We start from the raw sequence: 18,499 nt of genomic DNA on the forward strand, positions 1-18,499 counted from the left end.
AAATGTCTTTCACATCCTAACTTGTTTCACTGACGAGCCTCAACAAAGCTTGAACCCGATTTGTTGCTGAGGTTGTGACATCATCATCACGCGACCAGCGACAGCAGCGGTTTACTCGACAGTTGGGAACATTTCATCCTACAATAAGGCTTGAATCTTACCCGTAAGTGTTTTACATTAAAAATAATCATCATTTTGACATTTATCTTACAATATTTGAGTAGTTTAATGACATTTGGAGCGTCTGAAGGCATTCATTCCGCATTTATTGCTGAAATAACCGTGGCTTCGTTAGCTACGGCCTGCTAGCTGCTAATAACCAATGAGCTGAGCTGTCCTCAGTGTGCTCATGTGTAGGTAAACATGCTGTAAAATCTTTCAAATAAACTCGTAGCTACTTTAGCCAGAGTTTATGCCAATACTACAATGTGTCACATGCGAAGGAGCAGATATTTCTGTTCAACGTTACGCCTCTGTAAGGTTTAGCGGTAATAAGTTGCCATCTATGATTGACGGTAACAACATGATGTAAAAAAATAAATGTATTTGGTTGAGTGGGTATCATTTAACTTTTCATGTATTTCCCTTTATGGCACCATTATGTGCCTCGAATGTAACATGTTTAACGAATTGCACCACCTGGCGTATCTCTCGGTCATACATGATATAGGCTCCCTGATTGTAAACGTGAAAAACTTGTATATTTATATTTATTTGGTATTTGCTGCCATTTTGGCCCAGTTTCTTTAGTAAGAGAGATGTTGATGAATCAATATTTACTTTTAGGTTCCCAACCTTTTTCCACAAGAGAACCCTTTTCTGCCATTAAGTAAAGGGATGGCACCCGACTGAGTGACACATTTTATGGATATTTCATATGATATGATCAATGCAAAACTAACTCTACTAACTGGTAAAAATTTGTGTAAAACCAGCAATTTGGGAGAATTCTGAGCAGATTTACCTGTGAATATTACATTATGTAATATTCACAGGTTATGTCTGCAGGTGTCTCCTTGTTAATGTTTTGAATGATGATGTTAATTCCAAATGATTTCATATTTGGGTAGGTTTCATTACCTAAATGAGTGTATGAGGTTGAGATTTAGGCCACTGTATATTTTTTACATTTTCTCAAGATTTGGAACCCGTGCCTTGAAGTGTGGCAATATTAAGAAACATCGTGGCATTTTGTGGCATTGTAAAATACTCTGTGTGTATGTAACTTTTCTTTTTAATACGCCATTATTATCAGGTATAGACTTTCACTTGTCAGTCATGGCAACAGAGGGGGAAGTGAAGACGACTGAAGATGCTCCAGCATCTGGGAAGGTCTGCACCAGGTTTGACCTGGAGAAGGAGACTGAACTTCGATTTGAGGTGGAGGCAGGGGAGACGGCGGAGGCAGCCGAGCAAGTAGAGCTTGAGCTCCTCACAGGGATGGCTGAGGTGTTTGGTTCAGAGCTGAACCGGAACAAGAAGTATGTATTTGGACCAGGCTCCAAGATTGCAGTTTTTACCTGGCAAGGTTGCAGTGTGAATCTTTTCGGGAAACCAGAGGTGAGCCACCTGATTAGGGGTCTATTTGAAAGTGTTTCTATTTTTGCTCACTTGGGGATTAAACTTGCTATGGAACATGGTACCACATTTAACCATTTGTGGCTTTATGAGTTTGACATTTGATGAATGTGAGGCTCAAATAATTGGCATCTCTCCCTTATTATCACAGGTGGCTTATGTGTCCAAGGATACTCCCATGTTGCTCTACCTGAACACACACGCTGCCCTGGAACAGATGAGAAAACAAGCAGAGCGAGACAACGAGAGGGGGCCGAGGGTAGGTTGTAATCAGGAACTATAGGCCAGCTTATCAGATTCATGTCAATTCATTTTCCACTGACATTGAATAACTAATCATTCCTCAGGTGATGGTGGTGGGACCTACAGATGTGGGAAAGTCAACAGTGTGCCGGCTGCTATTAAGCTACGCTGTGAGGGTGGGCCGCCGGCCAACACTGGTGGAACTGGATGTTGGACAGAGTGGGGTAAGGATGAGTTATTATCGACCCAATCTATGGTTATTAGAGTAACATCAATGGCTGATACTTGTATTATTTTATTATAGTCACATGTACAATAAGTTCTGAGGCTATTCTGGTGTAAAACATAGAGAAATTTAACATTATAGCACAAGATTTCTGCCCAAAATTAACAACAGTGTCCAGCTGCTTGTGATTGACACACTCTATTACAGAATCTGTGATATAGAATGGATTTGTTGGAAAAACATCACTTTGAGTATTTAAAGTACATTCTGCCCCTCAGGTGTCTGTGCCTGGAACAGTGTCAGCTCTGTGCATTGAGCGTCCAGCAGATGTGGAGGAGGGTTTCTCAGTCCAGGCTCCTTTGGTTTACCACTTTGGCTCAACTACCCCAGGGACCAACATCAAACTTTACAACAAGGTGAGGAGAGATAGTTTCTGGATGTTTTTAGTCTATGTTGTCAACAGTTATTTTGTTAATCTCTGCCCAATTTAATCTGTTATTTACTCTTAATGTGCAGCTGACGTCACGCCTGGCCGAGGTGTTTTCCCAGCGCTGTGAGGTGAACAGGAAGGCCAGCGTGGGCGGCTGCATCATCAACACCTGCGGCTGGGTGAAAGGCTCTGGATACCAGGCTCTGGTCCACTGTGCCTCAGCCTTTGAGGTTGATGTGGTGCTGGTGCTGGACCACGAGAGGCTCTACAATGAACTCAAACGCGACCTCCCTCACTTTGTGCGGGTGGTGCTCCTACCCAAGTCAGGAGGAGTGGTGGAGCGCTCCAAGGATTGCCGTCGGGATGCTCGGGATGAGAAGATCCGTGAGTACTTCTACGGCTTCCGTGGAGTGTCCTTCTACCCGTTTTCCTTTGAAGTGCGTTTCTCGGACGTCCGCATCTACAAGATCGGGGCACCATCCATTCCCGACTCGTGTTTGCCACTGGGAATGTCTCAGGATGACACACAGCTAAAGCTGGTACCTGTGACACCAGGAAGAGACCTTACGTACCATGTGCTGAGCGTGAGCAGTGCTGAGGACGGAGAGGACGGTTCTCGAAAGAGTCTTGTGGAGAGCCCTGTGTGTGGCTTCATTGTGGTGACTAATGTGGACACACAGACACAGGTGATGAAAGTGCTGTCCCCGGCGCCCAGACCCCTGCCCAGACACACTCTGCTTATCATGGACATCCGCTTTATGGACATGAAATGAGAAGGCTTGGTTGCAAAAAAAGTGGGTATCTTGTAAGGGAGGAGTTCTATTTGCACCAAGGGAGCAGGATTTTGTTTCAAAGTCATCTAATTTGTTCTTTGTAAGGACTAAAGAGGGCAAAAAAGAAAAAGAGTAGTACTGAAATTGGTTGCTGCTGTAAATTATACCCCATTTTATAGACCACACTGTACAGATGTTTGGGTAATTTGTTTAATCTGTGTAGGAATTATTTTTGTGATAATCTGTTTTATAAACGCTTTTTTCTCTTTGAGTAATAAAGTTTTAAAGGTAAAAAAAATCAGTGTTTTCTGTTAATTACACTAAGTTCTGTTGTATGTACTTCATATCATTTCACTTTTATCTGCATGTCTTGTAGATAATAGACTAATAATGAAAACATTTGTGTGTCTGTGCTTGATTACATTTAATCAAGCCTATGAAAGCTTCAACTTCGAAGTTTGAGTTACTGCTAGCTGCAAGCAATTCCCATTTGATGGGATCTTAGCACTAAAATAGTGTTCAACACCACAATCTTGCCATAAATGTATCTGAGGTGGGAGACGAACCAGACCTTCTCTGTTGTAAACATGCTGTAGTGGTCATCATGTCTATTTGGACATAAGTGGGGCAAAGGACACTAAACTGTAGGTGACATCCTGACTGACAACCAGTATGTTAGTAACTGTTTAGGAGCACTACAATATGAGCTCCCTTGTTGTTTATTCTGTAAACACCTGACAGCTCTTACCAGCGCTCGTCAAATATTCTATAGGCCTACATGCTCATTCACATTATTATGTCGATAATTCTCAAAATGTCATGACAGCAAAATGGATAAATAGAATATGTAGATGGGAGATTTATTACAGGTGACAGAATAACCAATGAGAACATGTATTATATGTATGTATTACAAGTATATACTTGAAGTACCCCTTTATATGTAATAATTTATTAAACAGATAAGGTTTTTAGATGAGTCTGCATCAATTCAATTTAAGGAGGCTAGTTTATAGAAGGTCGCATTTTACATGTGAAACTTGACATTGAACTTATGTGATAAAATTATATGGGAAATTTACATTTAATTCATTTCAGGCAAATTATTTTTTTGGAGTGTACTGTACTTGGATTGTACACTTATGCATATGCTACTTTGCATTAATAAGTTCATCCCGTAGCCTATTTCACTTGAAAATAAGCAAAGACTAAAGACTCATTATTGTTAGATTATGAATGTGGCAGTTTTTAAGAAGTTTGATGAAATCATAAGTTTTCAGTATTACAACCCACAACCAAGACACCAGACTCTTTGAGTTTCAGAAGTAGAGAGAGATCTCTCCAGAAGTTTGGCTCAGTTGGGACATTTATGAAATTAGTTGACATGCCTGTTCCTCATTTTTGTGGTTGCAAAATTAGCAGTATGAGGAAATGTTCCCTTTAAATGTGTTGCAAGGATATAATTCGTTTAGTGTTTTGGGAGGTATTGTTTTAGCTGTATTTGGTAATAAAAATATAAAAGGCTCACAACATTTTAAAAACAAACAACAAATCACTTTTTACATCAGGGCGTTAGACGTGTCTTCAGACCACTCCCCCTCTGTCTCTGATTGGCTGTTGGTCCCACCTGAGGGACGACGGACTAGTTCCGGGTTTCCGAAAGTCGGCCTAGCAAGCGAGCTAACTAGTTTGCTAGCGGCTAACTGAAGGAGGACCGTAACGACCCACACCCTACAGGCAAGACAGCTCGCATGTTCGGTTTTTGCTAGATCCTGCTTGTTTTTTCTGCTCTTCGTGGTGACTGTTTAGCCGGACGTGGCAACATTTATCCTGCCAGCCGTTTATGAAAGCTACTCCGCGAGTGTAAAGCTCCCATGCTAGTCAGGTAACGTTAGCTAACTCTTTTAGCGGTGGTAAAGGACTGAGCAGTGTCGCAAAAAACTTTCGAGGCTCGGTAAGAGCTAGCTGGTTACTAAGTGTGTGTCCCGTTTAAACGTCTTAATTATCACTTCGAACTAAAACATCGCAGTGTCTATTACTTAGTTCACTAAGTGAAGTCTTTCTCGATTTGGTTCATTGGTGTGAGCAGATTGAAGTAGTTGTCTTGACTGATTCGTAGCACTGCCCTGGCCTGTTGTTTAACGCTTGGTCGAATTCATGGTATGATTCATGGATGAAGGGATTGTCAGTGAAATGATAAAGATTTAATTAAGACACCAGTCGGCAACTGTGTGTGATTCACTATCGCTCGGAAAATTGATTAAATGAGCTCTACGGGCCACTTATCGATGTAGTTAGCTGGCGAACTACAGATTGTTGCGGTGACATGATAGAAGAGGCTCGACACGGAGATTTTAGGATTAACATCCATTATAGTCGAGGGGGGATTTGTTGTGAGGCAGATGAGATGATTAACAACGGGCACCGATACTCCGCCTTGGCCACAGCTCTGTGTTTGTTAGCTCTGATGATTGTTGAGGAGAGGGGTGTGTCCAAACTATCATATTACAATTACTCCGGATCCGTTTTCAGCGTGTTCACACTGCACGGACTCGTTTTTCATCTGGAGATGAGGGATATTTATCTTATGTGTGTGTGTGTGTGTCAAAGGCGTCCACCCCCGTCACAGATCGCTGTCTTCTCCGTATTTTGAATATCCAGCAGTGGGAGGTGTTTCATTTGAGCACCTGAGGGCATGGAGGTGACAGCTGCCTGTTTAACAACAGCAGGCTGTTAAACAGCCTTGTCTATGAGTAACGGTGAGAAATAAGTGTGCACACAGTGTAACGCAAGCTTTCAAGGACAGTAAGAAATTGGTTAGTCAGCCTGATTGTTGTGAAATCAGGGTGAAACCTCTGTTTTCTCTCTGATAAGTCTGCCCTGTAACCTAACAAGGAAATGTACTTCTCACAGTGAAGTTCAGACCTAATGAAACCCTTTCAAACATTGTATTATTATTATTGTATTACTTATATTCGCTACTATGTTAGTGATTTAATCAGCCAAGTTTTTTCTTGATTAATCATTTTGGGTGGGTACCTTTCGATACTGTGTCAATAAGCCATTGGTCCCCAGACTTTTCTGTAGTTACTGTAATTATTGTTGTTGTTGTTGTTGTTATTAGCAATGTCTTTAATTAACACAGATCTGCAACTTCAGTGTGACCTCTTACTCAGAAAACACAGTAAGAAACACGTCTTGTTAAAGTGGAAGGATTCATAGTTCCATGTGCATCTTTCCTTAATTTGTACCGTGTAACAGCATTCATATTTCTCAAAAGATTTTAGCAAAATGTCCACGCAAAATAGCAAATCCTTGGCAGCAAGCAAAAAACAGAACATTTTCTTTACAAGAAATTCACTTTATCATTGTGCTGTTGAAGCTGAGGGCAAGATATAACTTGTCATACTTTCTTGGCAGTGTTTTGATAGTTGTCCTGTAAGTCCTGTCACAAACCTGTCCATTCTTTGCTAGTGTTGCAGAACAACACCTCAATCATTTAGCCTTGCAGTGCCCCCCCCGTTGTAACTCCAGGCACCCCCACTTTGAGAACCACTGCAATACATTGATTGCGATCACGAGGATAATGATACCGCGATTCTTGTAGGAATTATGTCACTACCCACTGCATTTGGAAACAACAATATATAAAAAAGTACTTAGAGTCTCGCATTGTATTCCCTTTTCAAGACACAGTGTAATATCAGACAGGTTTTAGAGCACGTTTGACAAAAATGTTTATGTTTGGTGCCGGTGTTTAATTAATACGATATTTTCCTGTATGGATATTTTGAATATGGTGTCAATTGAAATGCCCATCGCAGTTTCCTGAAGCCCACATTTTCAAATTGTTTTTTATTGGTAACATCACAAAGGTCAACGATACATGGCACATCTTTACAACTGAGAAGTTCGAACTCGGGAATAATCAGCATCATTGCTTGAGAAATGTACAGATTCTCAGAAAAGGCTGGCTATTAATCTAACTGACTACTTGGTTCAGCTGTCATTATTTGCAACATTGTTTTTTTGTTGACAGGTTTTGCTCACTGAGTGTAATATTTGATTTTTTTAATATTTTTTTTTACAGGGGCATGCAGCAGTTAACCCACAGAGGCAGTGGGTGAAAGAAGACAGGGCAACAGCGAGAGAAAAGGACTAAAATGCATCAGACTGCTGCACATGGCTTTTTTTAAGAGATGCAATATGGAAAAGGAGGTCGGTTTGCAGAGAAATTGGAGGTGGGAGAGGTCTCTACACCCAGACCCGGCCAAGTGCGGTGGCACCTCTGTGAAATACGCAGGACTTCTTTTTGGGATGAGTTGATTTTGTCCCCCTATCAACACAAAGACTGAAGGCAGGGGTCTCAAGAGATCCAGGGGACCTGCTTGGCTATTTGAGCTATTTTAGTTGTAAACTTAAGGCTAGACATCATTTTAAAAACTATTTTTTAGCAGGTTTTTAGTAAGAAGAAAAAACAGCTGGACTTTTGTTTTGATGTCAAGCGGCTTCCTGCAACTGGTTTAAAAGTGAATCTGTTTGTTTAGTTGTTTTCTCCTGCTGACTTAGTTTGAAACGCTGGAACTGTCCCTCCTGCCGCCATCCTCAGTTTCTTTTACCCACCCAGTGCCTAAATAAGCCCTCTCGGGACAATCACAGAAGTCATCAGCAGCTGCTGCGCTCAATCCTCTGCCTGTTCTCCTCTATGTGCTTCTGCTCGCGACCTCCACTACCACTACCTCTATAATTTTCTGTCTTTTTCTTTTTATATTCATTTTCTCTGAGAGACATAGTCAAAACTTAAGCACAGTGACGAGCATTTATGTAAACTGAGTTTTTGGGAGTGGAGGGAACCTCTGATTGCTCGCTCAAATTTCAGTCGTACGTGCGCGTGTCTGCTCTTTTGCATCCGTGCACAGCTGTTTTAAGGTTCCGCTGGTGCCAGGGAGCAGATTGTGCTTAGATTTATTTATTTTCCTTGCACCAAATACAGTTACTTCAAAGCCATACAAAAATATTTATGAATAATGTACACATATTTTTGTATCACATTGCTCCTGTATAGCTTTGCTTTTATACACCTCTATTAAGATTATGCACACAAGTTAAATATTCACAACAAGCTGTATATTGCTGAATAGGAAAAAAAAAGTCTGTTTTCGAGTGATTGTTAGTGTCAGAACACAGATCCCTCATGTTTCCTTTCAGTTGCTGCTTTGCATAGTGTTGCTTTCCTTTTCCAGTCTGTAGTCATGGCTCCTCCTCCCAAACAAACACCATATTCGCCATTTTGACCTGTAAAGCAGACTTTACAGTAGGTAGACAGTAGATATCTCTCTCTCTCTCTGTCTTCCACCCCTCTCTCTTTGTCTCTGATGCCGGGTTTTAGTAGTGGGGGGGTTGGGGGAGGAGTAGGTGGTCCAGCTTCTGCTCCTCCCCGTCCGTTTCGACCCAGCCGATATGTCCCGGTGTCTGCAGCCACCACCTTCCTCGTCGGGTCCACCACCCTCTTCTTCTGCTTCACGTGAGTATGAGCTTGTCAGTCTCACTCACATGTGTAAACACACGAGCGCACAGTGCGACCGTGAACAAAGTGCTGACATATATTTACACACACACACACAGTTGTGTCACTGCGTAACAATTAATGATTGTACATATTTGTTTTTGCTAACGGCATGTGTAAATACCCCCGTGTTTTTTTGTTTTATCTGAAGACATCCTGCTGTTTTTTTATTTGTTTAACCTTTATTTATTTATGTTCCCGGGGCAAACTTTGACAATGACAGTCTTTTATTTGTGGCCACTGAACAGCTTCACTGGAGCGGTTTGTCGGTAAACTGCCTTGCACAAAGGCCTATCAACAGCCCTTGATTGAGTGTTACATGCTCTGTGTCTTACCACTAAAGCCAGGGATTCGACCCAGCTTGTGTAATATCTACTTTTGTTTCTGTTGGAATAGACCAAGAAAAGACTTTGACAGACTAGTAGTTATGGAAATTATATATCAAACTCTAATTTTGCTTCCGTCTTATTTCGTACTGTCCAGGTGCCCGTGGTTGTCAGAGAATATTTCCTCTGTCATTCCCATCTACATTGCCGTGATCTTCCTCTTCACCCTCGCCAACTTCTGCATGGCCACCTTCATGGACCCTGGAGTCTTCCCTAGAGGTAAACACAAGTCTTTTCCTTCCAAAATTACATATCACATGCACATGATGCATATGCAGTGCTTTTTAGTATGTGACATAATGACCATGATCCAATAGAAATTGACTGAATCATTTAGTGAACACAGTGCGGAGGAGACCATGTTGTCAGGTGTTATGATGATGTCGCAGACCTCAGTGTGTGTTTCTGGTGTCTTTAGCGGAGGAGGATGAGGATAAAGAGGATGATTTCCGGGCTCCGCTCTATAAGACAGTGGAGATCAAAGGCATCCAGGTGCGCATGAAGTGGTGTTCAACCTGCCGCTTCTACCGCCCGCCACGCTGCTCTCACTGCTCAGTGTGCGACAACTGTGTCGAGGTACACACACACACACACACACACACACTATATTGCTGTATTGTGATTCCAAATGAGAAATTAATTAATTTCACAGTTTATATGACGGTGGAACAGGGTGACAATGAGTGATTGTCTAGGCTCATTTCCTCACTGTATGTTGTTATTACTATTAATATATTTGTGTCTAATTGACAGGAGTTTAGTAGAATTGTGACAACACATCCATGGCTCTGTAATTATTAAAATATATATTTGATAATGAATGTATAGAAGTCTGAACAGCAAGAATTCTGGCAAAGGAGTGAAAGAGGCCTGAATCTCAATTTGATCCGATTGTATGCATTGAATGTATTGAACAATCCTCGATGTAATTTCAGTAGATTGCTTTCTTAATTTTTTATTCATCAATTAATGCATTCAGTCACAAAAGTCTGAACTCCCTTTATATTTAAGATGTCCTGTCAGAGACCTGGCTACAACTGTCCACAATATAAAAAGCTGTATCTTTTTTCAATACCAGCATCTGCGTGACCCATCTCGCTACATAAACATTACAAAAACACTGTATAGCAATTTCTTGGAAGAGCCCAGTTGAATATTGGTTAAGAAGCCTTTCCAATACCCTGGCCATGGAGAAATTGACATACGCCACCAAGGGAAAAATGCAGAGCTTTTTTAAACTTTGGGGACAATTCATTGAATTTCTTGAAAGTCATCAATCAAGAAGTTGAATACGCGTAAAGGACACTGAAATACATAAGTAATTGTGATATACATCACAATAGCTGTATAGGAAATACAGGGTGATAATTCTATTTTTTTTTTATCGTCTTTTTTTTTTTTTCTTCTCAATGTCTGTTAATTTTTTTCTCTTTTAATTGAGGGCATGTAATCCCGCATTAATTTCTGTGCTAAGATAACTGTGAAAATCCAATAAAAAAAAAAACATTACAAAACCAAAACAATAACACATCTGCATTATATTACACATGTGATTTAACAAAGATATGGTTTTGACATAGCAGCTTTAAAAGAGAACGCCTCCTGAATGTGGCAAATATGACTATAATGCACACACCTTTCTGAGAGTTGGACGGCACAGTTGACAGTGCCTACTCACTTCTGATCAGCTGGGCTCTCTATATTCTTTATGGCTGCAGCTGTTGATCCGAAATGTGCCCAGATGTCCACTCCTAAATTCCTGGATGTGTGTGTTTTATTTTTTTTAATCACTTGCTGCTGCTCTCTGCCTCCCCCACCATATCTCCCAACATATAAGAGTAGTGTTAGCCTATTGTACGCCCACAATTTATTGCATAATAGCAATGTTGCAGCATAACTTTAAATTTATTGTTCAGCTGATGGCAGACAACCAACAATCAACATGAGAAGGTTATAATGTTGTGTAGGCGGCAAACACCCAGTAATGCTCTGTCACTACATGGATGCAGAATCTTCCGTATCAGCATCACAGTGCATCTCATCTTAGAATCGATACATTTCCACACCTCTATACCTCTGTGTTCAGTTTGTCTTCGAGCAAGTCCTAATTTCACAGTGAGCTCTCATAAACTCCTGTGTGATTTAACGGCTCAACCCAGATCTGTCCTATTCTTAGTTTAGCACGTGTGAGTGTGGGAGGCAGAAATCGTCTATTCGTCTGATCTTGATGTTTTGCAGTGTTTGCTTTTCATCATTATCTTCTTGTCTTCTTTTGATCCTGTTCTCTCTCAGGATTTCGACCATCACTGTCCGTGGGTGAACAACTGCATTGGTCGGAGGAATTATCGCCATTTCTTCCTCTTCCTGCTGTCGCTTACCACCCATATCATGAATGTGTTTGGCTTCGGCCTGGTTTTTGTCCTGCACCACCGCCAGGACCTGAACACACCACAGGCTGCTGTCACGTATCCTTTACTTGGCTCACTGCAGGACAAATTATGAGATCTCTTTTCCCCTTTTTGCTTCTATTGTGATTTTTTACTTTGTGCTGCATTTGTTGTAATCTCCTTGACCATCTCCTCTCAGTATGGCTGTAATGTGTGTGGCTGGTCTGTTTTTTGTCCCAGTCGCTGGTCTGACGGGGTTCCACATAGTGTTAGTGGCCCGCGGTAGGACAACAAATGAACAGGTATAGACGGGAGCTGGTTGTGTGTGTCACATTCTGAATTGTTGAATTCAGTCAGACAGATTTTAATGTAGAAGGCTGAATGTTTTTTTTCTCTCCTCCACCCCCTCGCTGTAGGTGACGGGGAAGTTTCGAGGAGGCGTTAACCCCTTCACCAATGGCTGCTTGAGGAATATTTCACATGTGCTCTGCAGCTCCCAGGCTCCCAGGTCAGCTTCCTTTCTCCTCTGCACTCATCCGTTTACTCCTTAAACACTCCACAATTATTCTTTTTCCACTGCCTCCTTCTTTCCATTGCCCTCTCTCCCCTTCCTCTTCTCCACCCTCCTCTTTTATTGTTCTCACTTGTCTGTTAATGGAATTTACGAGTACAAGACCACAGTGTGAGTGGCCTCTGATTTTGATAGAGCAAAGTTCTGGTGAGCCTGCTGTTAAACGCCTGTATCGATTTCATTAGGATTAAAAAAGAAGTGTATGTCCCTCTAACAGATACATGGGACGATGGCGGAGCCCTCAAGCAATGGAAGTACAGCCACCGTTTCTCAGACCGCCTCTTACCGAGGCCCAGCTAGAGGCCAAGGTCCTGGACAACGGCATCCAGAATGACCGACACAGCACCAGGGTGAGTGAGACTGAATCTAAGAAAATGCCCATGCCCATGCTACATGTAAAAGTTTGGATGTTGGAATTCCAGAGATGTTTTTTTGTCATTTCAGTGTTATTTAGAAATTATTGGTGTATATTATCTGTACCTATTGTGGGATGAAAATGTCCTTTTTTAGGAATACAGAAAATTGTATCCTGTGTTTTGAATCAGTTTAATTGGACTAATAAGACTTAATAAGCGTAGTTTCTGAAATGGCCCTCCAAAGATGAAAATATAAAGTGTTTGGCTCAAAATTAGTCAAATATTAGAGCCGACTGATATCGACTTGATATATTAGACATTAGCCTTGACTTGTGACTTTGAAAGAAAACTGAAAACCCGTGCACATAACATGAACTCACTTTATATAACCAATGGTTTGGTCCTCAGACCTTCTTAAAGAAAAAAAACAAAAAGTGAGCTATGAGCTGAACAGGCAGCTGGTGTAGCCTGTAGTGGTGCTGCAGCTGCTGGCATGGATACTGGTACCAGTTGGAATTCTGCAAAGTAAACAGCTAATATAGACAAATAACATGTCCTGTCTATATTTAAGTAATTTTTCCAATGGAAACTTTCTTAAACAATCCTTTCATGGAGAAATTCAGTTAACAGTTACATTCATTTATTATTTAAAAATAATTTATCTCCACTTTGCCAGCGTTGTGTAATGTTAGCACAGCACTATACCACACTACTGTGAGAGAGTAACTCACCCTCTGAATGTGACTATATAATACCATACCAGAAAGCTCTGCCATATGTGCTATCAGCAGTCTAAGTGGGCGTTCAGATTGAAAATAGTTTGAGTACGTCACTAAGTTTGAAAGTTTATCAGATGCCAAAACCTTGAGCAATGGTTTATTAAACAGAACTTTATACCATAAGAGGTTACTATTGCAACAGCCATTCTGTCCTTGCAAGGCAAAGATCAAACTATACCAAGTGATCTATGGCCATGTTGTGTTGTAAAATAAAGTTTCATTTTGTAACAGCAAACTTCGAACTCTTTTGCCTGAAAACCCTTTTTGCCAAAGACCCTCATCATTTATTTAATTAGATGTGATCTTGATTCAGCTCTGTTGTCACACTGAACAAAACCTGTAATGCTGTATGTCTTTATGTGTTTTTTTTTCAGTCCAAGAGCAGTCTAGATCAGATGGAGAGCCAGTCAGCTGATGCAGAGCCTCCACCTCCTCCAAAGCCGGAGCTTCGTTACCCTGGCCTGCCCCGTGCCGACACGGAGGGTAAGAAGCACACAAATACATTCGCACACTTGGGTAGTGGCAGATATATCACTAAATGTGTCAACATCTGAGTGTTGGGACACCAGGTAATGCTCAGGTACTTTCCTACTTGCAAACAGCTGAATGTTTTCAAATCACAAATTTCAAATGTCACTTCTGGTTTCTTGCCACTCAGAGAGCAGCTTGTTGACTGAAGCTCCTCCTACGCCATCAATGTACAAGTACCGACCAGCCTACAACAGCCCGGGAAGGAACCACACTGCCCTCACACACCCCAACAAGGTACGTATGAACTTCGACTTGGACAGAGCTCAAGGTATTGAGTGTAAACAATTCACATAACATCATGTAGATGATGTATATTAAGAGTATAAACAAACTATTAACATAGTAACCTTGTTTTAGCATAAATTTCATGTGTTTTTCCTTATTTCACTAAAAAGAAGTGAAGTGAACAGAACAATATCCCATGGATTACTGTAACAGATGGTCTGGTGGCTGACATGCCCGGCCCCTTCTAATTTACTTTGTGGTTAATACCATTCCCCTCTTTTTGTTTTTTTACACTAATTGATCATTCAGTGGCCATCGGTCGATCAGTAAGTCTCAGCTAGTGTCATCTGTGTGTGTGTGTGTATCCCTTTTGGCTCTCTGTGTGTTTGAGTGAATCTATCCTTTCCCCCCCCCCCCCCCCCCCCCCCCCCCGAGACTGCATTGACTGGAATGTGTAGTTCATGTACTGTATGTATTTGTATTTCCATTTAAGTGTTGATACACACAGTCTTTGACATGCAGTGTCAGTGCTTGTTCAAGCCAGTCAATGTCTCCAGTCCAGTAGTGTGATGATGGAGTAGAGCACCGGTCAAGCATCTAATTTCTCCCCACACCTCTTTATTTTCTGTTACAATCTGTAGAAGAACTGTTGTTTTTGGTGCTGTTATCTATTCTTTGGGGAACATTGTGATTTTCATCTTTCTTCTCTCCTCTTCGCTCCTGCTTCATCTTCATCACACTTTCCTCCTCTTCTCCTCTGCTCTGCCTTTGGTCTGTTGCCTTCCCCTTTCCTCTCCTCAGGTGATCCGTGGGGAGAGTCTTGACTCTCCTTCTCCCTCCATCCTCCAGTCCAGCCGTCAGCCTAGCTACCGCTCGGAGCCGAGCAGCCTGGATGGGGCCACAGTGGTGGGGGGAGGTGTAGGGGCGCGTAGAGGGGGAGGGGAGAGGGGTGAGGGCCCCGGAGGCCCTAGCGGGACTGCTGTGGGGTTGTCTGGGGGCATGTCGGGTTACTCCCTGACTGGGCGCTCCTACACCTCCTACCCATCCTCTCTGGTTTTGTCCACTGGCGGCTCACGCTCCTCCAGCTTGCGCTCAGCGCACACGGCACATAATCCGCTGGCCACGCTCCAATCGGAGGGCACCACAGACACCAGCTACAAAAGCCTGGCCAATCAGACGCCTCGGAATGGCAGTCTGTCCTATGACAGCCTGCTGACGCCATCCGAGAGCCCAGAGTTTGAGTCAGCCGCCCACGAGCTGTCGCCGCAGAAGCCTCATGCTCTGTCTCCCTCAGCGACCATAACAGGCCAGCCGGAGGTGATGTCACCCAGTACCCGGTTGCAGGGCTACACGTCGCCCTTCCTCTCAGCTCAGATTGCCCAGCAGAGGGAGGGGCAGCTGCTCCAGGGCTCTGCCACTTTCTCCTCCCCCCACAGGGCCTACCTGCGTGCTGTCAGTCCGCCCCCTCCCTCCTCTGGGCCGCCTGAGATCCAGCACCTTCTCCATCATAACCAGGACTCTTCTTCCCGAGCCACTCGTAACCCTTCCTCCTCATCCTCTTCCCCTGGGGTCCGCTCACTAGAGCCCCCTGTCTCCCCGCCACCTCGTGGCCTCTCCCTCGGCAAGTCCCAGTCTTATACTGGGGAGGCGGGGCAACAGCACAAACCTCGGCCAGCAGGAGGAAGCACTGTGCTGGGAGGGGGAGGAGCCGGAGGAGGGCAACAGGCTCCACAGTGAGTAGTGATCCTTCTCCAGATCCGTCAGCCTGCTACTCTTCCTCCTTGTTCTCCTTTTCCTCCTAAACCTCTTCTTCTTCCTCCCTGGTTTGTGTCAGCCCTCCTCTTCCTCCCTGATCTGTGTGAGTCTTCCTTTTCCTCCTTTCTGGATTACAGCCAGTCTTTGCTTGTTAAGTGTTCAACAGTGTGAATGGAAGTTGTTGGTTCACCTGGTGGAATGTCTGCATTAGTGATAAGAGCATGCCAGTACATGTTTAGCTGTGACTGCATGTTTAACCATGCTGCTATTTACTTCTGTCCTGTAGCCTTGTCTTTTTTGTACTCACTAAGTTTAGTTACCGAATGCCTTACAATATCAATGGTAGAGAAACATTTTTGTGTTTGTGCTTGTTTGTTGTTATTTTTTAAGTAGAACCACTCACCTCCACATCCATTTATCCTCTGTCCTCATCCCTCACTCCCCTCCCCTTCCTGATGAATGTCCAATCAGATCCACCTCTCGCCCAGTCTTGGCCAATCACACCACATCCAAACCAGGGGGCGGGGTGAAGAAGGTGACAGGCGTTGGAGGGACCACTTACGAGATATCGGTTTGAGTGACAGACATCCTTCAGGGTCTCTCACAAGGAGCTGGAGTGAGGAAAGTCACTGGACTACTTCGACCTAAGCTGGATATTATTCATGACTGCAGGCCCCTGAAAAACAGACGGTTCTCCGCTGCAGCAGACTAAAGGAGCAGGCTGTACTTACTTTGTTATCTTTGTAACGCCACTGGCCACTCTTCTCTGTAAGCCTTTCAGATATGAACAACGAGTTAAATGGGACACTGGTTTATTTTTCACAGGATCGATTCGTCTCTGTTTAGCCACTTTGTGAGCCTTAGGCTGATGTGACTGTATCATCACGGCCGGGTACAGATATGTCTAAAGAACACGCATAGCTATTCAGTGATTTGCTGTTTTACTTTGGTACATTAGCACACAGAGTATTGACCACCGTGTCCAACACTTGAGGAAAGGATGGCCTTTATAGGGAGGATTCAGGACCGTTGACCAATCGAAACGTCGTCTTCTCCTCTGTCTGATCGGACCACGCAACCTGTATATCGATAAAGAGTCATGGAGAGAAGAGTCCAACCTATAAACACAGTATCATTTTAGTTTTATAAATCTTTTTTTTTTTAAATATTGTTTTATATAAATGTGTAAAATCTTGCAGATTATTATTGGGTCAGATTGTCAGGTATTGCAGGTATTTGACTATTGATGAGGGTGGCAGATGTACTGTGTGTAATTATTCATGAAAGCGATTTCTAATCAGTTGCCTGTTTATATTTAATGGCTGCATCAGCCACTCATGAGCTCTTGCTGGAATTGACATCGTCCAAAGAGAATGATGACCCTTTGGTGGACAGCTGAAGTGGCAAAATGATTGAGCTTAATTTTCTTTTTTGAAAGCCACAAAGAAATTCTGAATCACGATTGCAGCACAAGCATCTTTGTGGAATGTACGCTTGTAATGTTTATGCTAGAGACATTATGCAAAATCTGTTTGTAGCTTTAAGATCATTGTCTTTTTTGGTGTTTTTTTTTTTTATTTCTTTTCTTCTTTTCTGTAATGTTTTGTCTGTGATTCAATCAAGATGCTAGCAGAACCTTTAACCGATGGCCAGCCAGATAGGGGAAACGAGGGGAAGGGCTTATTTATTTCACCAGACAAGACAACCTTGTAGTTTTGGACACAATTTCAAACCAGTTTCTCTACAAGTATGTTCTTTTTCTTTTTATGAGAAAAGAAGTACAAATATTTTTTATGAAAAAAAAAAAGAAGCTACAAATGAAATTGTGAATGCAGATATGCCACTGAATAGACTTTTAAGGAGGGACTGGTTTGCAATTTCTGCCTTGAACCCATTCATAGCGAAGCAAGCGCATTTTTTTTTCTATTGGTTTTTACTTTTACACGTTTCTGAGAAAAAATGTTGGGCAGATTAGATTTTATTTTGATTGAGTTTAAAAAAAACTTCTGTAAAGGTACAATTTTTTTTTTTTATCACAGCCATGTTGAGAAAGGAAAAAATAGAGGAAGGGAAGTGCGTGTTGGAGTTTGTGTCTTTCAGGAACAGGCATTAGAGTAAAGTTTTTATTTATTTTATTTTCTTCTATCAAGGCCCACAGTAGTATTTGCAGTAGAATGTCAAAGCTGGCTGAATGTAGCACGTCTTTGGGGGAAAGTACACGCTTGAAGCACGCAAGTATCATCCCTCAACCCAAACGACTGTGTTGCGAGTTTTCAACCCTCCCAGGCTATGTCTTTGGTGTGCATGTGGTTTTTTTTTTGTTTGTCGTGCTGATTGCGTCACTGGCGTGTACACTTGTGAGTTTACCAACCGGTTCATGTGTGGGTGGTATCAAGAAAAGAATCACTAATGGCACAAGCAGCCGTCGTACAGAGATAAAGACAACCTGTGTATTACTTTTCTTCCTGCTCTGACCGAGGACGATGAACAATTTGAAACTATGTGGGTATAGTCGTATACTTCTGTGTGAGATAAAATATCGCTATTGTGGGCTGTGATGAATGGAACGAGTTTCACAAATATCTGTAACGAGTACATTAAAGACATTTCCAAAATGGCCTTATAAAGAATTTTTAAAAAGATGTCTTCAGAATAAAAGGTCAAACTGATGAAAAACTGAAAGCATCCTGAAT

The 18,499-nt window shown here is 42.3% G+C and overlaps 2 protein-coding genes across 5 annotated transcripts; both read left to right on the top strand.

The window, feature by feature from the left end:
- The first annotated feature begins 13 nt into the window (after nt 1-13).
- On the top strand, nt 14-3,548 carry clp1 (cleavage factor polyribonucleotide kinase subunit 1). Its single transcript, XM_030396873.1, has 6 exons — nt 14-163; nt 1,256-1,560; nt 1,730-1,837; nt 1,926-2,045; nt 2,326-2,463; nt 2,564-3,548. The coding sequence occupies exons 2-6, from the start codon at nt 1,279-1,281 to the stop codon at nt 3,248-3,250; spliced, it is 1,335 nt and encodes a 444-aa protein (XP_030252733.1). The 5' UTR covers nt 14-163; nt 1,256-1,278; the 3' UTR covers nt 3,251-3,548.
- Nucleotides 3,549-4,906: 1,358 nt separating this feature from the next.
- zdhhc5b (zDHHC palmitoyltransferase 5b) lies at nt 4,907-18,488 on the top strand. Of its 4 annotated transcripts, XM_030397287.1 has the most exons (13): nt 4,907-5,135; nt 7,341-8,774; nt 9,300-9,421; nt 9,621-9,778; nt 11,495-11,667; nt 11,789-11,891; nt 12,006-12,097; nt 12,378-12,510; nt 13,670-13,778; nt 13,954-14,060; nt 14,853-15,784; nt 15,886-15,909; nt 16,278-16,417. In XM_030397287.1, the coding sequence occupies exons 2-12, from the start codon at nt 8,626-8,628 to the stop codon at nt 15,902-15,904; spliced, it is 2,097 nt and encodes a 698-aa protein (XP_030253147.1). In that variant the 5' UTR covers nt 4,907-5,135; nt 7,341-8,625; the 3' UTR covers nt 15,905-15,909; nt 16,278-16,417. The 4 variants fall into 4 exon arrangements, with proteins under 4 accessions (XP_030253147.1, XP_030253144.1, XP_030253146.1 ...); XM_030397284.1 differs by lacking the exon at nt 15,886-15,909 and having other exon boundaries at nt 16,278-18,488; XM_030397286.1 differs by having other exon boundaries at nt 15,886-16,417.
- Nucleotides 18,489-18,499: the final 11 nt, after the last annotated feature.

The sequence above is a fragment of the Sparus aurata genome, chromosome 18, assembly GCF_900880675.1.
Source record: "Sparus aurata chromosome 18, fSpaAur1.1, whole genome shotgun sequence".
Lineage (NCBI taxonomy): Eukaryota > Metazoa > Chordata > Actinopteri > Spariformes > Sparidae > Sparus > Sparus aurata.